At 42.6% G+C, this 23,422-nt stretch overlaps 1 protein-coding gene across 1 annotated transcript in view; it reads left to right on the top strand.

Annotated features, from left to right (window-relative positions):
- blvra (biliverdin reductase A) overlaps window positions 1–22,292 on the top strand; it is a 59,528-nt gene extending 37,236 nt beyond the window's left edge. Inside the window, exons 6-7 of the mRNA XM_075484190.1 lie at window positions 18,137–18,305; window positions 20,571–22,292. Coding sequence (XP_075340305.1) covers window positions 18,137–18,305; window positions 20,571–20,826 — 425 coding nt within the window. The 3' untranslated portion in view covers window positions 20,827–22,292. The remainder of the gene's footprint in view (window positions 1–18,136; window positions 18,306–20,570) is intronic.
- The last annotated feature ends 1,130 nt before the right edge of the window (window positions 22,293–23,422 follow it).

The following is a 23,422-nucleotide window of genomic DNA, read 5'->3' as shown; positions in this document are numbered from 1 at the left end:
AGTTAAAAGATATTTCATGCATAGACACATGAGAACAGAAATGTTTTTAACCTGGATTTAAAAATGTCTCCATTTGGTGAAAGTTTAATCTCCACTGGCAGTTTGTTCCACTTGTTTGCAGCAGAACAGCTAAATGCTGCTTCTCCATGTTTAGTCTGGACTCTGGACTGGACCAGCTGACCTGAGTCCTTGGATCTAAGAGCTCTGCTGGCTTTATATTCTCTGAACATATCACAGATGTATTTTGGGCCTAAACAGTTCTGGGATTTGTAAACCATCAGCAGGCTTTTAAAATCTATTCTGTGACTAACTGGAAGCCAGTGTAAAGATTTTAAAGCTGCTGTGATGTGTTCAGATCTCTTAGTCCGGGTTAAAACTCCAGCAGCAGCGTTCTGGATGAGCTGCAGATGGTTAATGCTCTTTGTGGGAAGTCCAGTTAAAAGAGCATTACAGTAATGGAGTCTACTGGAGATGAATGCATGGATGAGTTTCTCCTGGTCTTTTTGGGAGAGGAAACCTTTAATTCTGTTGATGTTTCTGAGATGGTAAAAAGCTGCCTTGGTGACAGCTTTGATGTGGCTGCTGAAAGTCAGATCTGAGTCTATCAACACTCCGAGGTTACCAACTTGGTCAGTGATTGTAAGGGCCCGATTCACCAACGCTGACCCTCTTCTCTTTGCTACCAAACAGAATGATCTCAGTTTTGTCTTCATTTAATTGTAGAAAATTCTCTCATATCCAGGTGTTTACTTCCTCCAGACACTGACACAGTACGTCTGCTGGGCTGCAGTCGTCCGGTGACAGAGACACATAAAGCTGTGTATCGTCTGCATAACTGTGATAATTGATGTTAAAATTCTGCAATATCTGACCCATATCTTTGTAACGTGTGCACGGAGTCCTCTGTCCTCTTCTCACACAGACTATGAACTGATCAGCTCCCTGACCTTTTTTTCACATTTTGTTTTTTCTTTTTAAATCTTTTACATTTTTTATTTGAATTCCCTGACTTTAAATCCCTAGGATTTAAGGATGTAAGGTCCCTGACCTTTTTTCTGTACTTCTTTTTTTTTCCTTTTTAATTTTTAATGATTTTCATTAAAGTCCCAGATTTAATCCAGATTTTTAATTTTTTATTTATTCATATATATTTTTTAAGTCCCAATAAAATGTTATTTCATTTTAAAATTAAAGTTGCGACTTTAAATCTTTTATAAGGTTTTCTGAAGTCCTTGACCTTTTTAGGATCCCTGATCTTATTTCTAAATTCAAGTCCCAGACTTAACCCGGATCTTGTTTCTAAAGTCTCGACTTTAAATCTATTGCAGTAGGAGAAAATGAGTAGAAATCTTTTGTCCTACCTTATGAATCGGACATCCTGCTAAGTTGTCAGTTATCAACATTCGTGGATCTCGTCACCCCTCCGCAGTCCAGCGGGTCCCGGCCTCTTTTTGTCAGCAAACGTCGTGCTGGAGGTCTTTCATTCAGGAGTCATATCGCGATATTTCGCGTGGCGATATTGTATCGATTCAGAGACACCAAATATCGATATTTTGGTCACATACACATAAAGAAATAAACTTTGTATTATGCACCAAAATAAAATCAATTGCTGCTTTAGTCCACTAAATGGTGCTAACCGTTTACTGTCTGGTGAGCTCAACACAGTGAAGCGCGGCTCTTGTAAGATCTGGCTGGCACGTGAACTAGGTCATAGGTGATCAGAGCACAGCAACATGTAGGAAGGAGAACTGATAAATGTGCCATCAAAATTTAAGTCAAATGTCTGGACTTATTTTGGACTTTTGAACAAAGAGGGAAAGAAAGACATTGAGATGACACATGCGATCTGCAGGGACTCTCGTGCGAAAGTGAAATACTCCGGGAACACAACTAAAGGGCAAATTAGACTTCTGCAACTGCGCACATCAATTGTCGCTTGGGTCTGGTCGCGAACCAGTTTTGCTGTTATGCATCTGCGCTAGGGCTGAACGATATATCGTTATCGTATCTATATCGAGATATGAACATTCAAGAAAGTAATTTCGAAAAAGCAACGATATAAACGATATATTTCCCCCGCGCTCGCCCTGCTTATACAGCTCCGGCAGTCACCATAAACATTACTTTTAAGATTGCGCTTGAACGCACCCCACCGCCAGCCAACCACAAAGCTTATTTCACGCTTGCTGTGGATCGACAGCTGAAGCCAACCAATGACAAACATAGGAGGGTGGGAGTGAGGGAGAAGTAGACTGAGACGCACACAGCCACACACATTCACGGGGAATTCACGGCGAAATCAAAACGAAAGAAACGAAAGAAAAGTGACATGAGCGCGGAAGATAATTCGGCCGGTGGCAGTGCAGAATCTAATTTTGTGCCAAAACATAAATCATCCTCCATTATTTGGAGGTATTTTGGATTTAGAAAGGATGATGTCGACCAGAGCGAGGTGTTGTGCAGGTCGTGCTTGGCAAAAATTAATCAATAAAACTGCACTCTTTTGTTTTATGATGTTTTTATTTTTCTGAAAAATGCTTGGTTTTCACCGAACCCGTAGTCATATCGTATCGATATCGAGATATCTGGCATGAATATCGAGATATGAAATTTTGTCCATATCGTTCAGCCCTAATCTGCGCCCTCGGTCTGGAATTTCTAGGGACGCACAGCAGTTTCCCCCCAAAAGTATTCGAGAACTCGCGAGAATTTCGGTGGGCGGTGACGAGAACTTCGGCGGCGCTGGCGGAAGTGTTTATCTTTCAAAACAACAATGGCGTGTATGCAAGATATGGATCTGGAGTTGCTCGACATCGAAGAAGAACAGCTTCTTTTATTGGAGTTGGCGAAAATGCAAAGCACTGAACGAGAGGAACAACCACACAGACAACCGGAAAGGCATACCAAGGACCAATCACAGCTGCTTTTTGTCTGCGCACTTCCGCTTGAGCTCTGCGTGGGTTTGCGTCCGTCCGACGTGTAGTCAGGATTTTTTTGAGGTGCGCGACTACGGGTGCAGACCCTCTGCGCGGGGGGGCATGGTCGCGCACAGAGACAGATTTGACGGTTGCAGAGGCTATGCGTCGAAAGCATAAACTCAGCTTAACATAAAGGCTCTAGCATGGCTGTCGCGTCTGCTCGCGCGAGCGGTGTTGATGACGTCACGAGTTCATGCCCACCATATATAGTGGCGCAAGTCGTTGCGCCAGTAGTTGCAATTTTCTCCGTCACAGAGGTGGGGCTGCTACGTGAAGGTTAGCGCTACAACCACGAAAGTGGAGAAGAAAACAATGAAGAGCAGGAATACTGTCATTAATGATACTGCTGCAGTATTCGGATAATTTTATTTTTTTAATTCAGTTAAAAGAGGTGATGGTCTGAAGCCCCCGGCATCACCACTTGGAGTCTCTGCCCTCTTCTTTGCCTTCACGTATCTGTCCTGTGGCTTCTTCCACACATTCTTACAGAACTCTCCCTCTTTCCCCAAAGTTCTGCCCATCTCTGTCCACCAGTTTTGGGGGTTTACGTGCTCCCTGTGCTGTTTCACTGCAATTTCGTACAGCTGCCTGTACAAATGCACCTCCTCACTGAGTCTGGTCTCACAACCGTCCATCCGGTTTTTCGTTGGTGGCGCCGCCAAGTTACAAAAATTGACTGGTGCACGACAACGCGCTGCGCCGTCTTTTCAAGGCAAGAGCCATGCTTGATACGTCATTTTGACGTCACGGTCCGCCACCGCCGTGACAGACGCGTCAACCATGCTAGCGCCTTACGAGTTCACCCCTCCCGCTACCACCCAGCAGCACAGGCAGGTCAGGGGAGCCAAACGAAACCAGCGCTTGCAAAAAAAACAAACAAAAAAAAAACAACCGACACTGGACACTCTGAGATTAGCAAAGCTACCTTCACATTCTGAGCGTGCAAGAAAGTTAACTCAGTCCATTGTTTACTTCATGGTGAAAGACTTCCGTCCATTCAGCGTGTTGGAAAATGCCGGGTTTTGCAACATGTTAAAGACGCTTGAGCCCAGGTATGTGATTACGTCTCGCCGTTTCTTTGCCGAGACGGCTGTGCCTAAACTCTACCGAGGAACTAAGCTTGAAGTGGAAGAATCCTTGAGAACAGCAGGAAGGGTTGCATTAACTAGTGACGCTTTGACGTTGAGGTCAGTGGACTCATACATGACTGTAACATCGCACCACATCACAGAGGACTGGGAACTGCAGTCTCATGTAGCCGACTCCAAACGCGAGCGGTACATGAAGCAACACCGGGGCCAACATCGCAGACCTGTGAAATGCAGCAGAAGAATGGGGGATTGCAGATAAACACTTGGTTGTAGTAACAGACAGCGCTTCTAATATGTGTGTCGCCATTCAGTTAGCGGGATACGTCCATGTCAAGTGTTTCGCCCACACACTTAATCTTGCATCACAGCTGGCATTAAAGCTGCCAACAGTAGCCAGGCTTATGGCGAGAGTGTGGTGCATCACTGCCTTTTTCAACAGAAGCACGGTGGCGAACCACGCTTTGGAATTAAAGCAGAAAATGTTGCAGCTTCCGAGCAACAAACTCAAAACTAACGTAACCACGTGATGGAATAGTGCATACGAAATGCTTCTGAGGTTTCTTGGACAACAGCCTGTGATTTGTGCAGCCCTGTTGTCTCCTGTGAGAAGGAGTGGTAGTGAAATCTTCACTTTGAATGAGACGGACATCACGCACGCGGAAGAAATTGACTAGACTGAAATACAGACAGTTACGTTGGTCAGATAAAGAGGACATTTTCTATTGTAGTTGGGAAAAGACAGACATGTTTTATTTTTCTACTCAGTTTTAACTGAGTATTTGCACTTGTTGAATGAGTTGTCCATTTTATTGGAGTAAATATTTGAAGTAAGATGAATTGACTGAAAACTTTTTTTTAACAGATAAGCATGTTGATCAAGATTAATTATGTTGGTATCCTTTGCAGCTGAAAATTTTGCTATATATTGTGATATTTGGTATTGTGGTGTCTCTGGCGATTCCCACCCCTACTGATTATATTGAATCGCAATACTTGTAGAATCGCAATTATCAAGAATCGTGATACAAATCGAATCGTGACCAAAGCATATCATCCCACCCCTACTGAGAGCAGACAGTGGTGTTGACTATGCTGAGGCGGTGGAACATTCTTTTCTGGAGCACAGAGCAGACAGTGGCGACCTCCGAGTGCAGCTGCTATTCTACTTAGAGGTAAGATAGTGGCAACATAAGCAGTTACACAGTAAAAACTGCTAATGATCATGTGAGCATAAAGGATAGAAATGATTCAGTCGAGCACATGACAAACAAACTCAGGGGGCATGTTTGCTATCTTCATAAGCCGCCATGAATGCATTGAGATGTGTTTTTTTTGTTTGTAATGTATGTTTTTTTGTTTGTAACTTGGCAACGACTGACCTGATGACATCATAGTCTGTCTGCAGTGGCGCAGGAGAAAATATACATTGCTACTAAAATAACCCAGGGGAACTCCCTGGGTAGTGTTGGGTTCAGGATTACCCCATCTGTGGTTAGGAAGCAATATTTTTCTTTTTAAAACTTTACCTTCTGCTTCTCACTCTTCCATAGGCATGGTAACTCATCATGTTAAAAAGTACGAGGACAAAGTGAAATCACTCGAGCAGCATAAAAAATCTGTCAAAATGTTTTTTGGGAAAAAAGCTCAATGGAAAATCTCAACAAAATACAAAATGCACACAACAATATTGGAGCTGCTGCTGCTGCCAGTGTGCTGGGGCACATCAACAATCAAAATCTCTAGAATCAATAAAAATAGACCGATTTGTGAAGTATTGTGTAAAACATGAGACAGGCCTGTCTGACTGGGGAGTACCTCATCAAAGAGCCGGTCTATCAGTACAGGCGCCCCACAGGGGTGTATCCTCTCCCCACTGCACCTCAAAGAGCCCATCTGTAAAAGTTTGCGGATGACACCACTTTCATTGGTCTGATCCAGGATGGTGAGGAGTCTGACTACAGACAGGAGGTGGAGCAGCTGGTCCAGTGGTGCAGTCAGAACCACCTGGAGCTTAAAGGTCCTATGGCATGAAAATAAATGGAGGCTTTTATGTATTTTTATAGGCTTTAGTGGTCCCCTAATACTGTATCTGAGTTTTTTTCCCCAAAATTCTGCCTTGGTGCAGAATTACAGCCAGTCCAAATGAGCTTTCCTTAGGATCCTCAGAATGAGCTGTTTAGTGGGGGTGTGGCCTTACTTACGCCCGTGGTACCTTGCGCAAATGTTTTGTGAATCGCTATGGCACGTAGATGGCGCTGCAGCCCTATGCCGTAAAACTAGCGAAACCTGTTGATATGAGCTTACTTTGACAATATGACGAACTAGTTACTGAACAACTCTCCTAACACAGTCAAACATCAAGCAAGTGCTACACAAGACACAGCAAAAAAGGCGTGCGTGAAGGGGAAAGCAGGAGTGAGGATTTTGACATTCTCAGCTGATTGCTCTGGTTTGCAAAGATGCACGTAGCGCGAGTCATTTCAATCAGGGGAAAGGCAGATATCGTGCGCGCCATAACACCAACAGCAGGACGGCTATCAAAACAACAAATAAGTACACAACACTCGCGTTACAGTAAATGAGGTGTCCACTCGCATACCTCATGCTATTTACCGTTACATTAGCGACAGTGACCGAGCTATTAGCTGCAGAGCTAACGACACAGACAGACTGACCGTTTTGACTCTGGAACTATGAATGAATCATTATCCTGATGAAATGCACTGAATTTGCGGATTCATTCTTCTTCAGGAAGCTTGAAGTAGGGGGTTTTGGTCTAAAATGAGCGAGCTAACCATCTCATGGGCATGCAAACACCTCCAACAGCCCAGTTGGCAAAGATAAGAGCTTGCAGATGCTATTAGCTGCATAGCTAACCGTTAGCTAACGTTAGCTGCTAACGATACAAACCCTTTCCTGTGGTAACAAGCTATATAACTATACTGTACATACAGGAAAGCAACACAATAATAGAGCGTTAAATTACTTACTATCGGGAATGAGATCCTTCCCCAAGTAAGGGGGCGAATGGGGCAGGAGATTAACAGGCGGATCGGTGCGGCGTCTGCAGTGATGCGGCTCTGCACCGGCCCGTCGTGGTGAAGAAGGAGCTGAGCCAGAAGGCGAAGCTCTCGATTTACCGGTCAATCTATGTTCCTACCCTCACCTATGGTCACGAGCTGTGGGTAGTGACCGAGAGAATGAGATCGCGAATACAAGCGGCTGAAATGAGTTTCCTCCGCAGGGTGTCTGGGCTCTCCCTTGGGCTCGGTATTGGCCCAAGTTCTGGAAACATTCGTTGGTGAAATATTTGGCGCACACATACACAAATCTCTTCAGTTCTGTCGTCACTTTCCCAGAAAAAAACAAAATCTGTCCACTGGCTCTTTAGAGGTTCTGATGCAGGAGCTCTAAACAGATTTTTTACATCCATAAAGCGCAATGAGCTGGCCAAAGAGCTGTGGGCGGGGAAAGGCAGTTCATTGGCTCTGGGTGGAAACAACCTCCACGTCATAAGCGGCGCCCACGTCATAAGTGGCGGCTTTCCCGATCAGGCCATCTGCATGGTCACATTTCCAAAGGCGGAGAATAATTTCCAGTGCATGGTTTAGGTCTATCGTCATTTTTAGCCACTGGGGGACCGCAGGCAGGCTAGAGGAACTCATATTAATGTTAAACAACCTTAAAAAGTGAAAATTTCATGCCATAGGACCTTTAACCCCAAGAAGACTGTGGAGATGAAAATGGACTTTAGGAGAAGCAAGTGTTTTGCTTGCACCTGTTGAGGTGTCCATGACCATGGTACACTGACGGGGACAACAAGAAGGCGGACATTCCCAGCCACAGTGTCTATTTATTGCAAATGTACATACTGTATTTATTATTCTCATACACATCCCTATTAACCACCCATACTCAATTGCATTCTTACTGTTCTGCATTTCTAATTTTTATTCTTTTATGTTATGTACTTTGTGTTGCACTTTGTGTGTTATGTGTTGTACTTTGCGAGTGAAGTTTTACCGGAGTAAAATTCCTTGTTTGTTTAGTCAAACCTGGCCAATAAAGCTGATTCTGATTCTGAAAACCGGGGTAAACCTGGTTCAGTGCGTACTATTTTTATGGTGATTTTAGTCAGTTTTTAAAAAAGTCCCTATTTGATGTGTGAGACGGGAGTTAACTTGATAGAGTGAAATTGTAGGATGCGATGTTTCAATCAAGCCTTTCTTCAAAAGGGATTAGGGTTTGGGTCAGGTTTGGATGAGTTTTCTGAATTGACCAGACCGTGTGGGCTGGCTCTCATGAGGGGATGTGTATATTGACAAACCCTGACAAAAGTAATTACTAGTTGGGGCGGTCTGTGGCGTAGTGGGTACAGCGGACGCCCCATGTACAGAGGCTACAGTTCTCGCTGCAGCTGGCCCCGGTTCAAATCCCGCATCGGACGGCCCTTTGCTGCGTGTTATTCCCCCTCTCTCTGCCCCCGGCTTCCTGTCTCTCTCCACTGTCCTATACAATAAAGGCATAAAAAGCCCCCCCCCCCCCCCCCCCCCCAAAAAAAAAAGTCATTATAGACAGTGAACAAGATGGAATCAGGCAAAAAATGTTTAAACCACTGGATGGAGTGCAGGCTTTGTTGTCCGTTGTTGCGGTGAACAACAATTACAGCGAGTCTAATTCTGGAACGCTCTGGCCCTGTTGTGGAACCGTTGAGCCTCTTTCCCACTATGATTGTGCCTTCGTGGTGAAAAAAAGATGTCTGTTAAACTGCTGCTCCTCATAATTAAAGATCCTTTCACCTTTGACCCTTGGTCCTGTCCCTGTTCTTTCACACGTGCGATCAGCACAGATTTAGCTTCGACAGGATTCATCACTCCAACTATTTTCTCTCTTCGTCTCTTTTCAATGCAACAAAGGCACATTTGTAAAAGAGGCTATAAAGAAAGATGTGCTTGATAGGGTTGCCACCTTTCAGAAATGAAAATAAGGGACGCCCACCATGGCTCGTCTGGGCTATGACCACCACCGCCGACTCCTTTGGCCACTGCTCGCAGCAGTAATATGTTATTTTGTGCCAGTGTCTTTAGTACAGTGGTGATGATAAAAAAAAAAGCAACTTGACTGATTTGACTTGAAATGCTTTATTACCAATACACACATTAAATCTTAAATTAAATCTGTGTGGAGTGTGGAACAATGAACTTTTAAATTATAAAATAAATAAATTGATAACTTAATGTAACTTTTTAAGTGCAAAACCATATGAACCTCTTGGACATTTTTACTTACAGGAGGGAAAAAAAACAGAACAAAAAAAACATTTGTAAACTTTTCTGCTCATTCACTTAGAAAAAAGGAAGTGCAAAATTTTACTTATTCCCTCAACCATCTTCATCAGAAGTGTTTACTTATTTTTCCAGGTGTACTTTTTGTTACTCCTTGCAGCACTGAGTAACTCTTTGTCTTTCAAAGCACTGTTGTAAAACTCTGAACAGGACTGGTCAAAGTTGAGAGTGATCAGAAGCTCACTTCTCATGAGCTCCATGGAGCACCTGTTCCTGCTGTCACTCCATTTGTTGGCCATTCTGGAAAATATCCTTTCTACATATCCAGTGGATGCTGGGATGCTCAGGATGTGGCTGATGATAGACAGCACGTTGGGCAGGTCATCTACTTGAAAAAGAGCCACCCACCTGGCAGCCACACCTTTGGACTTCCATTCATCTCCAGCATCTTCTTTGATTCTCTTCAGAAGAGCTTTTGCTGTGGAGCATTCATCATAAAGTTCATCCATGTTGACTTTATGGATGAGGTTGAGCTTGGCGGTCACCCTCTCAATGTCACTAAAGGTCAAGGTGCCATGGTGCAGAGAAAGAGGTTGCAGTGAGAACAGCCAGCTGTCTTCTGAGAAGTTGAACCATTTCTCAACATATGAGAGTGCTGTGTTGAGAAATGCAGTAAAATCTGCCCTTGCCATGTCTGCATCACATGGACGGAGACGCTGCTGCTTCAATTTAGTTAAGTAGCCATAGAACTGGTCATCTCGTCTCTGTGTGAGCTTTTGCTTGAAGTTATTCATAATGGAATATAACTCAACACAGGTGGTATCATCACTCTCCAGCTTCCTTACAACATCCTCAAATAGAGTGAGGATATTATTGCAGAAGAGAAGGTAAACCTCCACAATGTCTCCATCTTCCTCAGTTGAGTCCGACTCCTCACTGAGCTTTAACAAATCTCGAAGTTGTTTGGGACACTCCTCCCCCATGCTGCTGAAGTATGATTTCAATTCAATTCAATTCATTTTTATTTATATAGTGCCAAATACAACAAATGTCATCTCAAGGCACTTAGATAGTAAGTCCAATTCAAGCCAATTGGAATTCAATTAATTAATAATAATCATAATTCATAAAATAATCCAATTCGTTCATATATTTCCTAGCTAAGAAAACCAACAGATTGCACTGAAAACTTTTTGTTTTTCGGTCCAATCTCCCGGCCTGAGCGGCGTGCCTGAGGCGACTGTGGAGAGAAACGACTCCCTTTTAACAGGAAGAAACCTCTGGCAGAACCAGACTCAGGAAGGGTGGCCATCCGCCTCGACCAGCTGGGGTTTGAGAAGACAGAAAAAGGGGGGGGAGGGGGGCAGGGGGCCACCGCGACGGCGGCACTGTAACACCATTCAAAGGATATCTGTTGGAACAGGGAAACACGAGTTAATGACCACAATAATATCACATATACATAAAGAGAGTAAAGTGAGGAAAGGTGTGTCAGATGAGGCCCCCCAGCAGTCTAGGCCTATAGCAGCTTAACTATGGGATGTTTCAGGATCACATGAGCCATCCCTATTCAAGGTAAACACAAGAAACTTGTGCTAACGAAAAAATAAATAATAAAATAAAGTAAAGGACCAGACTCAGTGAGTAATTCCCTATACTCCCTATATAGATCTGCTCCTCACACCACAACAACCATCTTTTTACAGCCACAAGCTACCTCAGCCTCTCACCAACTGCACACCAGTCACAGCGGGGTGGGGATGCAAACCCTGGTTCAGGTAGGGGGAGAAATAAAAGAGGTAAGAGAAGCGGGAATGGGATTCAAACCCTGGTTCGGGTAGGGGGTAATGAAAGTATAGAGGGTGCCAGAGGTGGAGGCAGAACAAGACACACTAGCAGACACACTATCAGATTCAACAGACCTAACTATAAGCTTTATAAAAAAGGAAAGTTTTAAGCCTGGTCTTAAAAGTGGAAAGGGTGTCTGCTTCCCGGACATTTACTGGCAGCTTATTCCACAATTGAGGGGCCTGATAACTGAAGGCTCTGCCTCCCATTCTACTTTTAGAAACTCTGGGAACCTCAAGTAAACCTGCAGTTTGGGAACGAAGTGCTCTGTTAGGAAAATATCTTACAATGAGATCTTTAAGATATGATGGAGCTCGGTCATTAAGAGTTTTATATGTAAGGAGAAGAATCTTAAATTCTATTCTGAATTTAACAGGGAGCCAATGAAGAGAAGCTAAAACTGGAGAAATATGATCTCTCCTGTTAGTTCTCATCAGAACTCTGGCTGCAGCATTTTGGATCAGCTGGAGGCTTTTCAGAGAATATGTAGGACAGCCCAATAATAAAGAATTACAGTAGTCCAATCTTGAAGTAACAAATGCATGAATTAGTTTTTCTGCATCACTCTGAGACAAGATGTTCCTGATTTTAACAATATTACGAAGGTGAAAGAAGGCAGTCCTAGAAACCTGTTTTATATGCGAGTCAAATGATAAGTTCTGGTCAAAAATAACTCCAAGGTTCCTCACTGTAGAACTAGAAGCCAAGGAAATACCATCTAGAGTAACTATATAGCTAGACAATTTCTCCCTGAAGCGCTCAGGTCCAAAGATAACGACTTCAGTTTTGTCTGAATTTAGCAGCAGACAGTTCTGAGTCATCCAGGTCTTTATGTCTTTAAGACATGCTTGTAGTCTGACCAACCTATTGGTTTCATCTGGTTTTATAGATAAGTACAGCTGAGTATCATCAGCATAGCAATGGAAATTTATGCCATGCTGTCTAATAATGTTACCTAATGGAAGCATGTATAAAGTAAAAAGAATCGGTCCAAGCACAGAACCCTGGGGAACTCCATGACTTACTCTGGTGTGTGAGGAAGATTCTTCATTTACAAGAACAAACTGAAATCTATCAGATTTCAGTTTGTTTGATTTCAGTGCAGTCCAGGTTTTCATTAGCCGGGTGATGGCAGGATTAAGGGAGAGCCACCTGGTTGTGTAAAATTTCCTGGAACTCAACATCACAAAACCTACAAAACTCTTTTAGCAATTCTCTTCGTTTGGCTGATATGGAAAAGAAGCCATAGACCTTCAGCACAACATTTTCCACATCTACAGTGAGCTGGTTAAGAGCATGTTTCACTGTGTTGTGTACAATGTGGGCATGGCAGTTTCCTTGCAACAGATCTTTTTGTTTCTTTTTCAAGTTGGTGAAGACAGAGTTGTGAATTCTGTAATTCACATTTGTATTGTCTGCACTAAATGCTGTCACTTGATTAAATGATAAGCCAAATTTTTCAAGTGACTGTTCTATAAGAGATGCAATCCCAGCAGCGGTTTCATCTGCATTTTCTTTGAAATCCAGCATTTTGTTGGTGATTCCACATTCTGGACTGAAGTATTGAACAGCAAGGGGAAACATCTTCCTGTTGCCTTTATTTGATGCATCTGTCTGAATTGAGAATGGAGGGGTTTATCTGATGTTAGGGCCTTGAGAACATCACCCACTGCCTTTGGAGCAAGGACATCTGTAACCAATGCCTCTGCCTTTGTTCTCCCTATTGTCATTTTTTTTACAATTTGTGAATCAGATAGTATTTTTTGATTCAGTTTATGTGCACAGTCAGCACTGTTGTAGCTTAGGTTGTGTCTGACTGTGTGGTACACCTGTGTCACCTCAGCTGCGGTAACCTAGAGGGAGAAGTAGGATTGTTAATTAAATTAAACAAATTGTCAATTAATTAAACAGTATTTGTCTTCTACCTGTCTTATGACCATAAAGGAGAGTACCTGGCCTGATTAAGGTTGCAGGACTGTATTCCTCACACAAAATATTTTAAAGCTAATATAAAATCTCTCTCTCTCTCTCTCTCTCTCTCTCTCTCTCTCTCTCTCTCTCTCTCTCTCTCTCTCTCTCTCTCTCTCTCTCTCTCTCTCTCTCTCTCTCTCTCTCTCTCTCTCTCTCTCTCTCTCTATATATATATATTTTTTTATTTATTCATTTATATATAACTAATTTATTTATTTACTGTTCCATACCTTATCAGAGTCAGCAGATGATTGGGGAATGAAAAACTGTGACACTGAGGCTTGGGTGTGCATTCTTATCTGTCTGCTGTGTTGCTCTCCTGATGCATGTTGCCTGACATCAGACAGCCCACCGTGAGCCACAGAAAACACTCGCCGACACGATTTACAGTTGGCTTTGTACTCATCGCCACTGACTCTGTCCAGCCATAGATGAGCCTCTTCCCATTCACGCCTGTATTTTTGTAAGCGTTTTCGCTTAGGCTGTTGTTGAGCGTCGGGTGTAGTTGACATTTTCAAAAATTCGCGGGTTTTGTGCCGCGCTGGTGTGTGTGTCTCTAAGCAACTGTGAGTGACAGCACCTCGCGCAGGGTGCGAGACCGTTGCGACTCACAGAGGAGCTCAGCCGGGGAGGCGGGGCTTTGTTTGGATGCGTGTGGGACAGACATGTATTGGATATTTGTGAAAATACGGAACAAATCGCGTCCCGTATTAGTTCAATACGGGACGCAACATTTTGTTGCAAAATAAGGGACGATTCCGTATTTCAAGGGACGGGTCGTAACCCTAGTGCTTGAGGACCCATGGATTAAAGTTCTCCGTCGCTGTGACAGATTTCCGTCAGCTGAACAGCCTGCATAGTTTGTCCAGACGGATTTCCGTCAACTGAACTCAAATGGGAGATCGTCCTGATCGAGAAAGGGGAGGGTGGGTTGTGACGGGTGTTTGGTGTATGGATTTTATTATAATACTGATGTAACAGATTAAATTAACAGCAGTATTTGTTTTGATTCCTTTATGTTTGAGCTGCGCCCTCCCCTGATAAGTAAGGTGCGGCAAAAAAAGGAACACGAGTTGTCAACGGCGGGGGCAGGGCGTGGGGGCTGGGGCTACAACTGCGTGGAAAAATGACTTACAGTAATTATTAGTCCTAGCTAGCCATAATTTACAAATACACGCCTTAAAATAGTATTTCGTTAGAGCAGGGATGTCCAAAGTTGGTCCTCGAGGGCCGCTGTCCTGCAGGTTTTAGATGTTGCCTTGCTTCAACACACCTGATTCAGATTAAATGGATCTCTTCAACAGATTGTTAAGTTCTGCACAAGCCTGTTAATGATGTCTTGATCTGAATCAGGTGTGTTGAAGCAGGGCAACATCTAAAACCTGCAGGACAGCGGCCCTCGAGGACCGACTTTGGACATCCCTGCGTTAGAGCAATATAGAAGGAATGCTGGACTGGTACCTGAGGCCTTTACATATTGGAAACCCCCATTAGAAAAGGCGTTTGTCAAGTCTGTGAAAGTGATAGTTCGGACTAGATTCACCCTGGGGTCATTTGAACCGTGACATCCAGCCAAGTAGCCCACCCGAAGTTTTTCCGATATTGGCTGAACATCAGCTGAGTTACTGAGTTATCCCGAATAGCTTCGTACAAGCGCTAATGGAACCTAGGCAGTATCTCCAAAATTACCACACTAAAATCACATGCCATGACACCAAACTTCTACAGTAGTACAAATATGGTCTGTACTCACAAAACGATGCATTTGGAAGTTTGTACATAGTCCAGGAGTTTATTATTATCAACACAAGCCTGATAGCTTCTCTGCTGCTAAAGCTGCGTCGACGTCACTTCCTTGATCTGGGAGCTTCAAAGTAAGATGAGGGTTGATCTACTACTGTAGACAACAAAGCAAGGCTGCTCAATTTCTCCATTGATAAAATAAATTCACAACTCTACAACATAAAAATTCATAAAAATTCATGTAGAATATAGCATATACTTTGAAATAAGCGACTGCCGTCCTGAAAACAAGCCCAAAAGCAATAAATCTCTGCACTTAATTCGTTTTTTTTTTTTTTTGTCATTTGTAGGTGATTAACAAAAAGAAGGGCACCTATGACAGTGTAGGCCTCCATAAACACAGCTCAATTAAAAACCACTTGGTATTCAGTAGAATTCTATTCTATAGAATTCTAGCATTTTTGCACTGCGCCAACTACAGGAGTTACAGTTCATCATAAACTAACCTACTTAGCCTTTTCACAAAGCTAACACTCTGTGGAATGCCATTAAATAGCCAGAATAACTATCTAATGTGCTGCCACAAGAATGCATAGACTAAAACTTTTCCCCCCTTCCAGGCGGTTAAAATGAATGCGTGTGTAATCCACTGTGAAAGTTTTTATCCCTTGGAAACAAAACTGAACACTTGCATTAGGTCTTAGGAAGGTATGTGTAAAATTGGGCTAGGACAGCATAAAGGACACACTTTCACATGTTATAGAATCATACAGTCTGCTGAGGCATCTGATCAAGTATCTCCATTATCCCTCCATTGCTTGCATAGAACCAATGTACGTTCTGTATTGAGGGCAGAGGTATGGCTACATTGGTTTACGAAGGGGTACTCAATCTGATGTTTAATCGGTCAGACGACTTTTTTTTGCTTTAATCCCTGGCTTGAGGAACACATTGAGAAATATGGACATTACCTCTCAGCGACATTTTAGGTTCTGGAATTTTTCTTGAAAAATGACCTTTAGTGTTAACCCATTTAGGCCGGGAAAGCATTGCTGCATTTCTACCTTTAAGGCCGGGAAAGCGTACACGTCTTTTTTCACGTTTTGCACCAATTTTCTTCAGATACTTTTATTTTCTTACATTTCTCCGTACTTGGCCTACCTGGGGTTGAAAGTCTCGATAAATGCACAGCGTTTTAGCAGGCATATACCGGCTTTTGGCGAGTGTGACTCATATTTTGAGCGACAAAAAAAATAAAATATATATTTATACTAGTGGTGGGCCGTTATCGGCGTTAACGTGCTGCGATAATTTGAGAGTCTTATCGGGCGATATAAAGAATATCGCCGTTAATCTATTCTCAAAGTTGGGTTGGGAACTGGGTCAAAATAGGTAAGCAAACTGTGATGACTTTTACCAAACTTTATATCAGTTTATATCAAACACAGTCCGGCCAACGCAGACGAGCTGAAAGTCCAGCAAACCTCCCCTGGGCAAGTTCAGGAGCCGCTCGTGCAAGATGTTCCAACACGGTGGAATTCCACCCTCGAGATGATCAAGCGCGTGTGGCGCAACAGAGACGCACTGCACACAACGCTATCTCAACAGCAGCACCACCTGGCCCTCCCAACAAGTGCTGAATATGAGAAGTTGGCGAAGCTAGAGAAACTGCTGGAGCCATACATGTGAATAAGCTGGTCTGCCTGCTGCGTGTTCACCAAGAGCGACCTCGCTGGAGAAGCTTCGCTTGAGAATTTGCTTTGGTAGCTTTGGTAGCTCGTGACGTCACATTTAGAATGTTAAATTCTTTAAGGCCCCGCGGCTGTGCTAACCTGACTCACGTCATCTGGCTGCGTTCACCAACTACACGCGGGGGCGTTCCCTTTCCTCACACAACCGTATGCGAATACCAGAGGGCGGGAGTCAGGTAACGGCTGTGCAGCACCCCCATGAGAAAAAAACATGAGGAAAGAGAGGGCAGGGACACGCATAAACGTGTTGTTTTTTACAATTTGTTTTTCAAGATATACATCACGTTACAAATGATGTAAAACTACATTAGGTACACCTGAGAAGAGCAGGAATAGCAGAGGCAGCTGTGAAAAAGAAACTAAATTCGAAATAAATCCGAAATAAAACTTAATTGCAGTGAGAAAGGTATGCGTGGGGTTACTACACTATTGTATTGAAGCACTCGACACGGCAATTGCAACAGTCTCAGGATTAAACGACTATTGTTTGGATAGGAACCAAAGTTTACACGTCTGTTTCCGCGAACCCCGCGGATTGCCGGACCCCTGAATGAGCCATTTTAATCTAGATTAATCTAGATTAATTTCAAGATTTCAGTGAGATTAATCTAGATTAAAAAAATTAATCTATGCCCACCACTAATTTATACATATATATATATATAATTTATTTTAATATTTCAAGATCACAATAATCTTCCAATTTAGAACTACAAAAAAAAAAAGTTAAAACACAAATAAAATACACTTCAATTGGATACTTTTTGAATTTATTTTCCCAAGCCACGCGGAGCTGCAGCATCAGGATGAAAGAGCCGCATGCGGCTCCGAAGCTGCGGCTCCCCGACCCCTGATGTAGCAGAAAGGTGTGATTCTTACAAACTCAGTGTACCGAGTATAAAACGTAAACTCACTTTGCAGTAGTGCAGCAGGTCACTGCAGGTGAGTTTTACTCCTCCAATTTCTTTTTCCACCAGATTTTCAGGTGACAGAAGTGCTGGGATGAGGTTAATCAGCATAACAGCCATGTTTTCTACATACAGGAAAAAAGACGTGTACGCTTTCCCGGCCTTAAAGGTAGAATAACGCAACAGCGCCCCCGGGTTTAAAGGTAGAAATGCGGCAATGCTAAATGGGTTAAAAGAGCTCTTTAGTTGTTGATGTTGGACTGTTAGCAGAGCTAAATGATATGCAGCAGTCCTCACATGTATACCTAAAGGGGCCTAAATCTACGGAGAAGAGAGACTTGTATTAGACTTGCATCAGTTGTATTGCAGTTAGATTTCAGCTTTATTTTTGGTGCACCCTTTTTAAAGGAACAGGCAGTTATCACTGTTCATCATGGAACATAATAAACATAAGAAAATAAGACATAACACAACTGAGAGCACACTTTACGTACATACAAATAATTTTCTTGAATAACGGCCCTTTCGTTGCTTGTAAATGTCCTTTATCCGTCCCAGGTGGAGCTCTGAAGCCTGGATTTGGTTTTCCAGCCTTCAGTGGGATTGCTCGCCTCACCTGGTTGGTTGACTTGTTCGGTGAACTATCCGTAACAGCAGCTTCCTTGGAGGAGGACTCTGCAAACAGCTACAGCAAGATGACTGCAAAGCTGCTAACTTCTGACAACCGGTGAGGTGGTATAGATCTGCTTTCCACAGAGACACACATGCAGCTGCTCGTGTTTTTCAGCTCGTACGGACTTACCTCAGCAGGAGGAAATAGTCGGAGCATTTGTTGGAAACTGTGTTCATTGATGGAGTAATCCACGTTCATTTCTTTAGTTTTACAGTTACAGTATACATATATATATCCAGACAAGCATTATTTTCGAAATTGAATTAATTGGACCACTGTAAAACCCACTTATTTACCTTAGAAATGACATGGAAACAGATTTCCTTAAAAACAAGTGCAACTGAGTGTTTTGCTAACATATGTCTATTTAGTATAGTGTACTTGAACCTGAGTTGAGGTAACTACTTAAAAACAGTATGGAATACTGCTGTGTTTCAGATCTAACCGTGACTTGGTATAGACGACTCAGAGTTACTGTTCCAGAGGCCGGATCGTAACATTCCCTGTCGCACAATATTTCTTTTGTATTTTTTTTAACTGCAAATGATTTACTTTTTCAAACCACATAATTAATTTGCCTTAAAACACCAGATAAACGTTACTCATGCAAGTCCAAGTGTTTCAAATAATCGGATGTTATCCATTCATAAAGAATAGGTTTAATTGTCCAAAATAAAACATATAAATAGATACAATGAAAATCCCAATTCAACAAATAGAACTAGAAAATGTCAACAGCAAAATACTTGCTGGTGATCTTTTGGTTAGAATTAAAACATTTGTTGAAACGTTAAAAAAAAAAAAAATTTATAGTGAAAACATTTTTTTTTTCTTTAGAGCAAATTCTGGCAAATGGAGTCTACTTGACGTGGCTAGTGGCTGGGTTTCCATTGCACTTTTTGATGTGCACATAGAAAATGTAAGAAAAGGAGAATGGAAACTGTAAAAACCTAGAAATGTAAGCTATACAGCCACCCTCTTTTTTGTTTTTGTTTCAAAAGATTGCTTTAGCTGCTTCTTCCCACCCAGATCTGGTGGCCGTAGATGAGAGTAGAAGCAGCTGAAATGGGTTTCCTTCAGAGGGGGGCTTAGAGAAGGGGCGAGGAGCTCAGGTGGAGCCGCTGATGTGGTTCAGGCACCTGTTAGGATCCCTTTGGAGGTTTTTCAGGCATGTCCAACTGGGAGGAGTCCCGGGGAAGACCCAGAACACACTGGAGGGATTATGTGTCCCTTGTGGGCTGGGAACGCCTTGGGATCCCAGGAGGATGTCTGGGTTTCCCTCCTGAGCCTGCTGCCTCTGCAACCCGACTTTGGATAAGCGGAAGACGATGGATGGATGAATGGAAGATTGCTTTAGATTTGCTTCATTGCCTTACCGCTAATATCATTCGGTACATCACTTCAACTCATCTTCTACATAAATATTTAACAGCTGGTTACACAGCAGGCATATAGACACGGTCAAGACAACGGCTGAAGGTCAAACTGAGAATCAGAATGAGGAAGACTGGTGATTACAGGGCTTCAGAATAAGATATGGTTGTTGGTGCAGGCAGGCTTGTATTTAAGTGTCTTAAGTATTTAAAAGACAGCTGATCTACTGGGATTTTCACTCCCAGCTATCTATCGTGTGTGTACGTAAAATGGTCTGAAAAGAGAAAATATCCAGTTAAGAGGCTGAAAATGACTCACCAATGCCAGGAGTCAGAGAATTGCCAGACATGTTTGAAGTGGTAGAAAGGCACCAGTAACCCAAACATGTCTTACAACTAAGGTATGTGGAAGAGCATTTCCAAACACACAATATCTTAAACTTAAACTTGAATTAGATGATGCACATCAGTAGAAGGAAACAAATCATAATCTCAACACACACCCAAAAAAGAACAATGCTCAATGATGGTACCCATGTCCTAAATACCGCAGAACTTAAATATTGAAAGAGAAATCCTGCACATGCTTCTGTGCATGTTTCAGTCAGTCGTGGAGAATTATCAAATCAAATCAAATCAAATTTATTTATATAGCACATTTCATGTACAAACAATTCAAAGTGCTTTACATAAAATAAAAGCATTGCAGCAGGGAGTGGAAGAAGCATTAAAAATACATAAAAGAATATAAAGAGAAACAAATAAAATCATTTAAATGAATTTAAAAACAAGCAACAGTTTAGATAAGTTAAAAGATAGCGTGCAGATTTCATGCATAGACACATGAGAACAGAAAGTTATCATGTGTCAATGCAGAGAGAAATACAGAGAGAAAATGATCCAGGCGGCATGTGTCATTAACTGTCATTTTTCCTTCTACTTGTAGACCTCTGACGTGGGTTGAGGAGCGGCAAACAGGCCTACCAAGGGAAAAAAAGATCAACTTTGTTTTTGATTCCTGCACCGTGACCCAGATACCTCCTGCACCGAGAGCAACAGTGGGACTCTTCATGCAAGACCTGATCCAACTCTCTGCCAAGTTATTAGGCCAAGTGAGCCCCAAGGAGCTTCAGAGAGAGAAAGTCAGGATCCTGCACTGCCTGGAGTTGGCTGACAGGATACAGCAACTTTGCCAAAATTAAAGGGGCTTCTCCACTCATTGTTCTTCATAATGCTTTGTTTTATTTTAACTTGAATCAACGTTTATTCCATCACCATGTCCTTATGTTTTTGTTCGGAATTGTAAAATCCTAACGTTACTTTTTAGATCAAAGATTACAGTTTAAAGGTTTTTGTGTTTTTTTTTAATTGAATAACACATGGGGGACATATCGGGCTGGTCTCCAGCACTGAGCAAAGATTGGGGTGGCTAGGTTCTGATTAATTGCCATGTGGGGGCATAAATAGATGACACTACTAAGATCTCAGTGTCAACAGAATGTTTACCAGCCCTAATAAAAGAACCATAAGCTGTTTTCACACTGAGATCCGCTACCTTAGCGGGTCCAAATTGCCACTTCATCCCGCATCGAGCAATGTGAACGCTTGGCGTGTCAGGGTGACCCGTGTCGCCTGAAGCCGAGTTCAGGGGGCGTTGCCTAGTGGCAGAGCGTCACACGAAACACATAAAATGCTGGGCGTGTACAATGACGTAGGCACAAGCCATGCGTGGAACTTTTTCCTCATGGCTTTCAGTTTGTTGGTCACCTGCGTCTTGCTGCGTGGGAAACCGCGCTCTCCCATCTTTCTCGCCAGCCCTTCCAGCAGAGGTCCATCTTTCACCGTCCCCGACATGTGGCGGTAAATAACGTCCTCTGCTCGGAGGCTGAGGAGCTCGCGGACCTCCTTTAAAACCTCTTTTAAACCCCTCAAGTCACGCCACGCCCACGTCCATCCCGCGTCAATTGCTTTCACACCAAACTCGGCTCGGCAAAAAGACTAGGGTCCGACGCGGGTCGAATGGCGAATCCAGTTGACACGCCAGCCCGGATCGTCAGTGTGAAAGGAACAGCGGACACGCTAAATTTGCAAATTAAACGTGGGTTCTTCCTCAGTGTGAAAGGGGCTATAGTTTATTTTGTACTTTTCTTTCTTTCTTTCTTTCTTTCTTTTTCAAATTGCACATCAGTCAGGCCTTTCTTCTCTCTGTTTTTCTCATTCATTCTGGAGTTACATTCTTGGGTGAAATACAAAATGGCATGGAGCATGTTTTATTTTGTCTTTCGGCCTCTGTTAAGTACTCGCAGGGTACAGTCTGAAATCTTGAATTTGATGATTTACTTTTTAAATTTAAGATTTAGTTTTGGTTTGGTCAGTGTCTGAAGATGATTCAGGAAGCTCAGATGATCCCATAAAAAAGATTAGTCAACCTGATGAATCGGATGTCACTACATTTACAATATTGAGAAGTTCAGACATTCAGAGGTAAACCCATTTTATTTGCCTATTCCTTTTTAATGAGGTGTTGAAGCTTCTGTTTGAACAGTATAACTAAATCAATGATGGCTCAAATAAAGATCGAAGAATTATTACTTGAAAATGATGTGAAAGATACATGCACTGCCCCTTTCGGCCCCTTTCTGCTGTATTAAACAATACTTTGCTGCAACATGTTTAATTGGACATTCTTTCCCACACATGCTTCTTTCTCTCACATCTTCTTTACTCCATTTAGCTACAGCTCCTCACTGAGACAGATTTCTTTTCCAAATATGAAAAACTAGCAACAGTGAATCTTACCAGGCAATTGTTTACTAACTGGTTGAGGAAGCAGAAACCATGTTCATTTATTTTAATTTGTCCTTTAACGAAGCATTGTTAAAAATATCTCCATCCATAGACTCATGCAATATACAACCAGACACCAAGTACCACAGTAGCATCCGGTTGTACACATATTTTAACATGGTTCATACTTGCCTCATATAGATCAGGGAGATGCACCTAATTCCTCCCTGAAACCTTACTGGCCTCATGTCCAGACTATATCTGTTCCTATTGACTATTTACAGGTTACAAACTAAGTAACAATGCAAAACAAACAAATTAAATAAAACTTCTATTAAAAAAAAGGAATTATCATTGTGTGGCAATACTAAGGTTAGGGGGTCAGATTAAGAGACAACATCACCCTGGGAATTTCACCCACAGAAAATTAAAGAAAATGCATTTACTCCACCCAAAAAGGCATTCAGCTTTGTTATACTTAATACAGGAGACATGTTCCATCTATTGACATAGTTTGTGACTGACTTACACAATAGTGTCACCCAAACTAGGAGATTCAAGACCACACAGCACAATGGAAGGAGATGCTGCCACTAGAAGGTCCCAACCTCCACTATAAGACCCCTGCATCTGAAAAGAACAAAATAAACTATGAGAATGACCTGAAAGTCGTTGATCACACTATGTCACACTTCGTTGTTGTAAAGACCCCAGTGCGGAGACTCAGAGGCAGGAGAGACAGATGAAGTGCAAAAAGTTGAGTTTATTGTGGACAGAAAGTCTTTTCTGTGGTGATCGGTAGGGATGGGAATCCTGTAACGTAAAACATCCAGGTCCTGTTGATTGTAGTAATGTTAGCGACATACTGTATGAATAATTTCCATCTGATATTAACATTTAGTTGACGAGGACCGCAAGAGTGTGGCAGGCTCAGAGGCAGGATCAGAGGCAGCTCAGTGGCAGGCTCAGAGGCAGGATCAGTGGCAGACTCAGAGGCAGCTCAGTGGCAGG

This window comes from Odontesthes bonariensis, chromosome 14, assembly GCF_027942865.1.
Source record: "Odontesthes bonariensis isolate fOdoBon6 chromosome 14, fOdoBon6.hap1, whole genome shotgun sequence".
In the NCBI taxonomy this organism is placed as follows: domain Eukaryota; kingdom Metazoa; phylum Chordata; class Actinopteri; order Atheriniformes; family Atherinopsidae; genus Odontesthes; species Odontesthes bonariensis.
The sequence above is the reverse complement of the archived record's forward strand: the minus strand, read 5'-3'. Positions and strand labels throughout refer to the sequence as shown.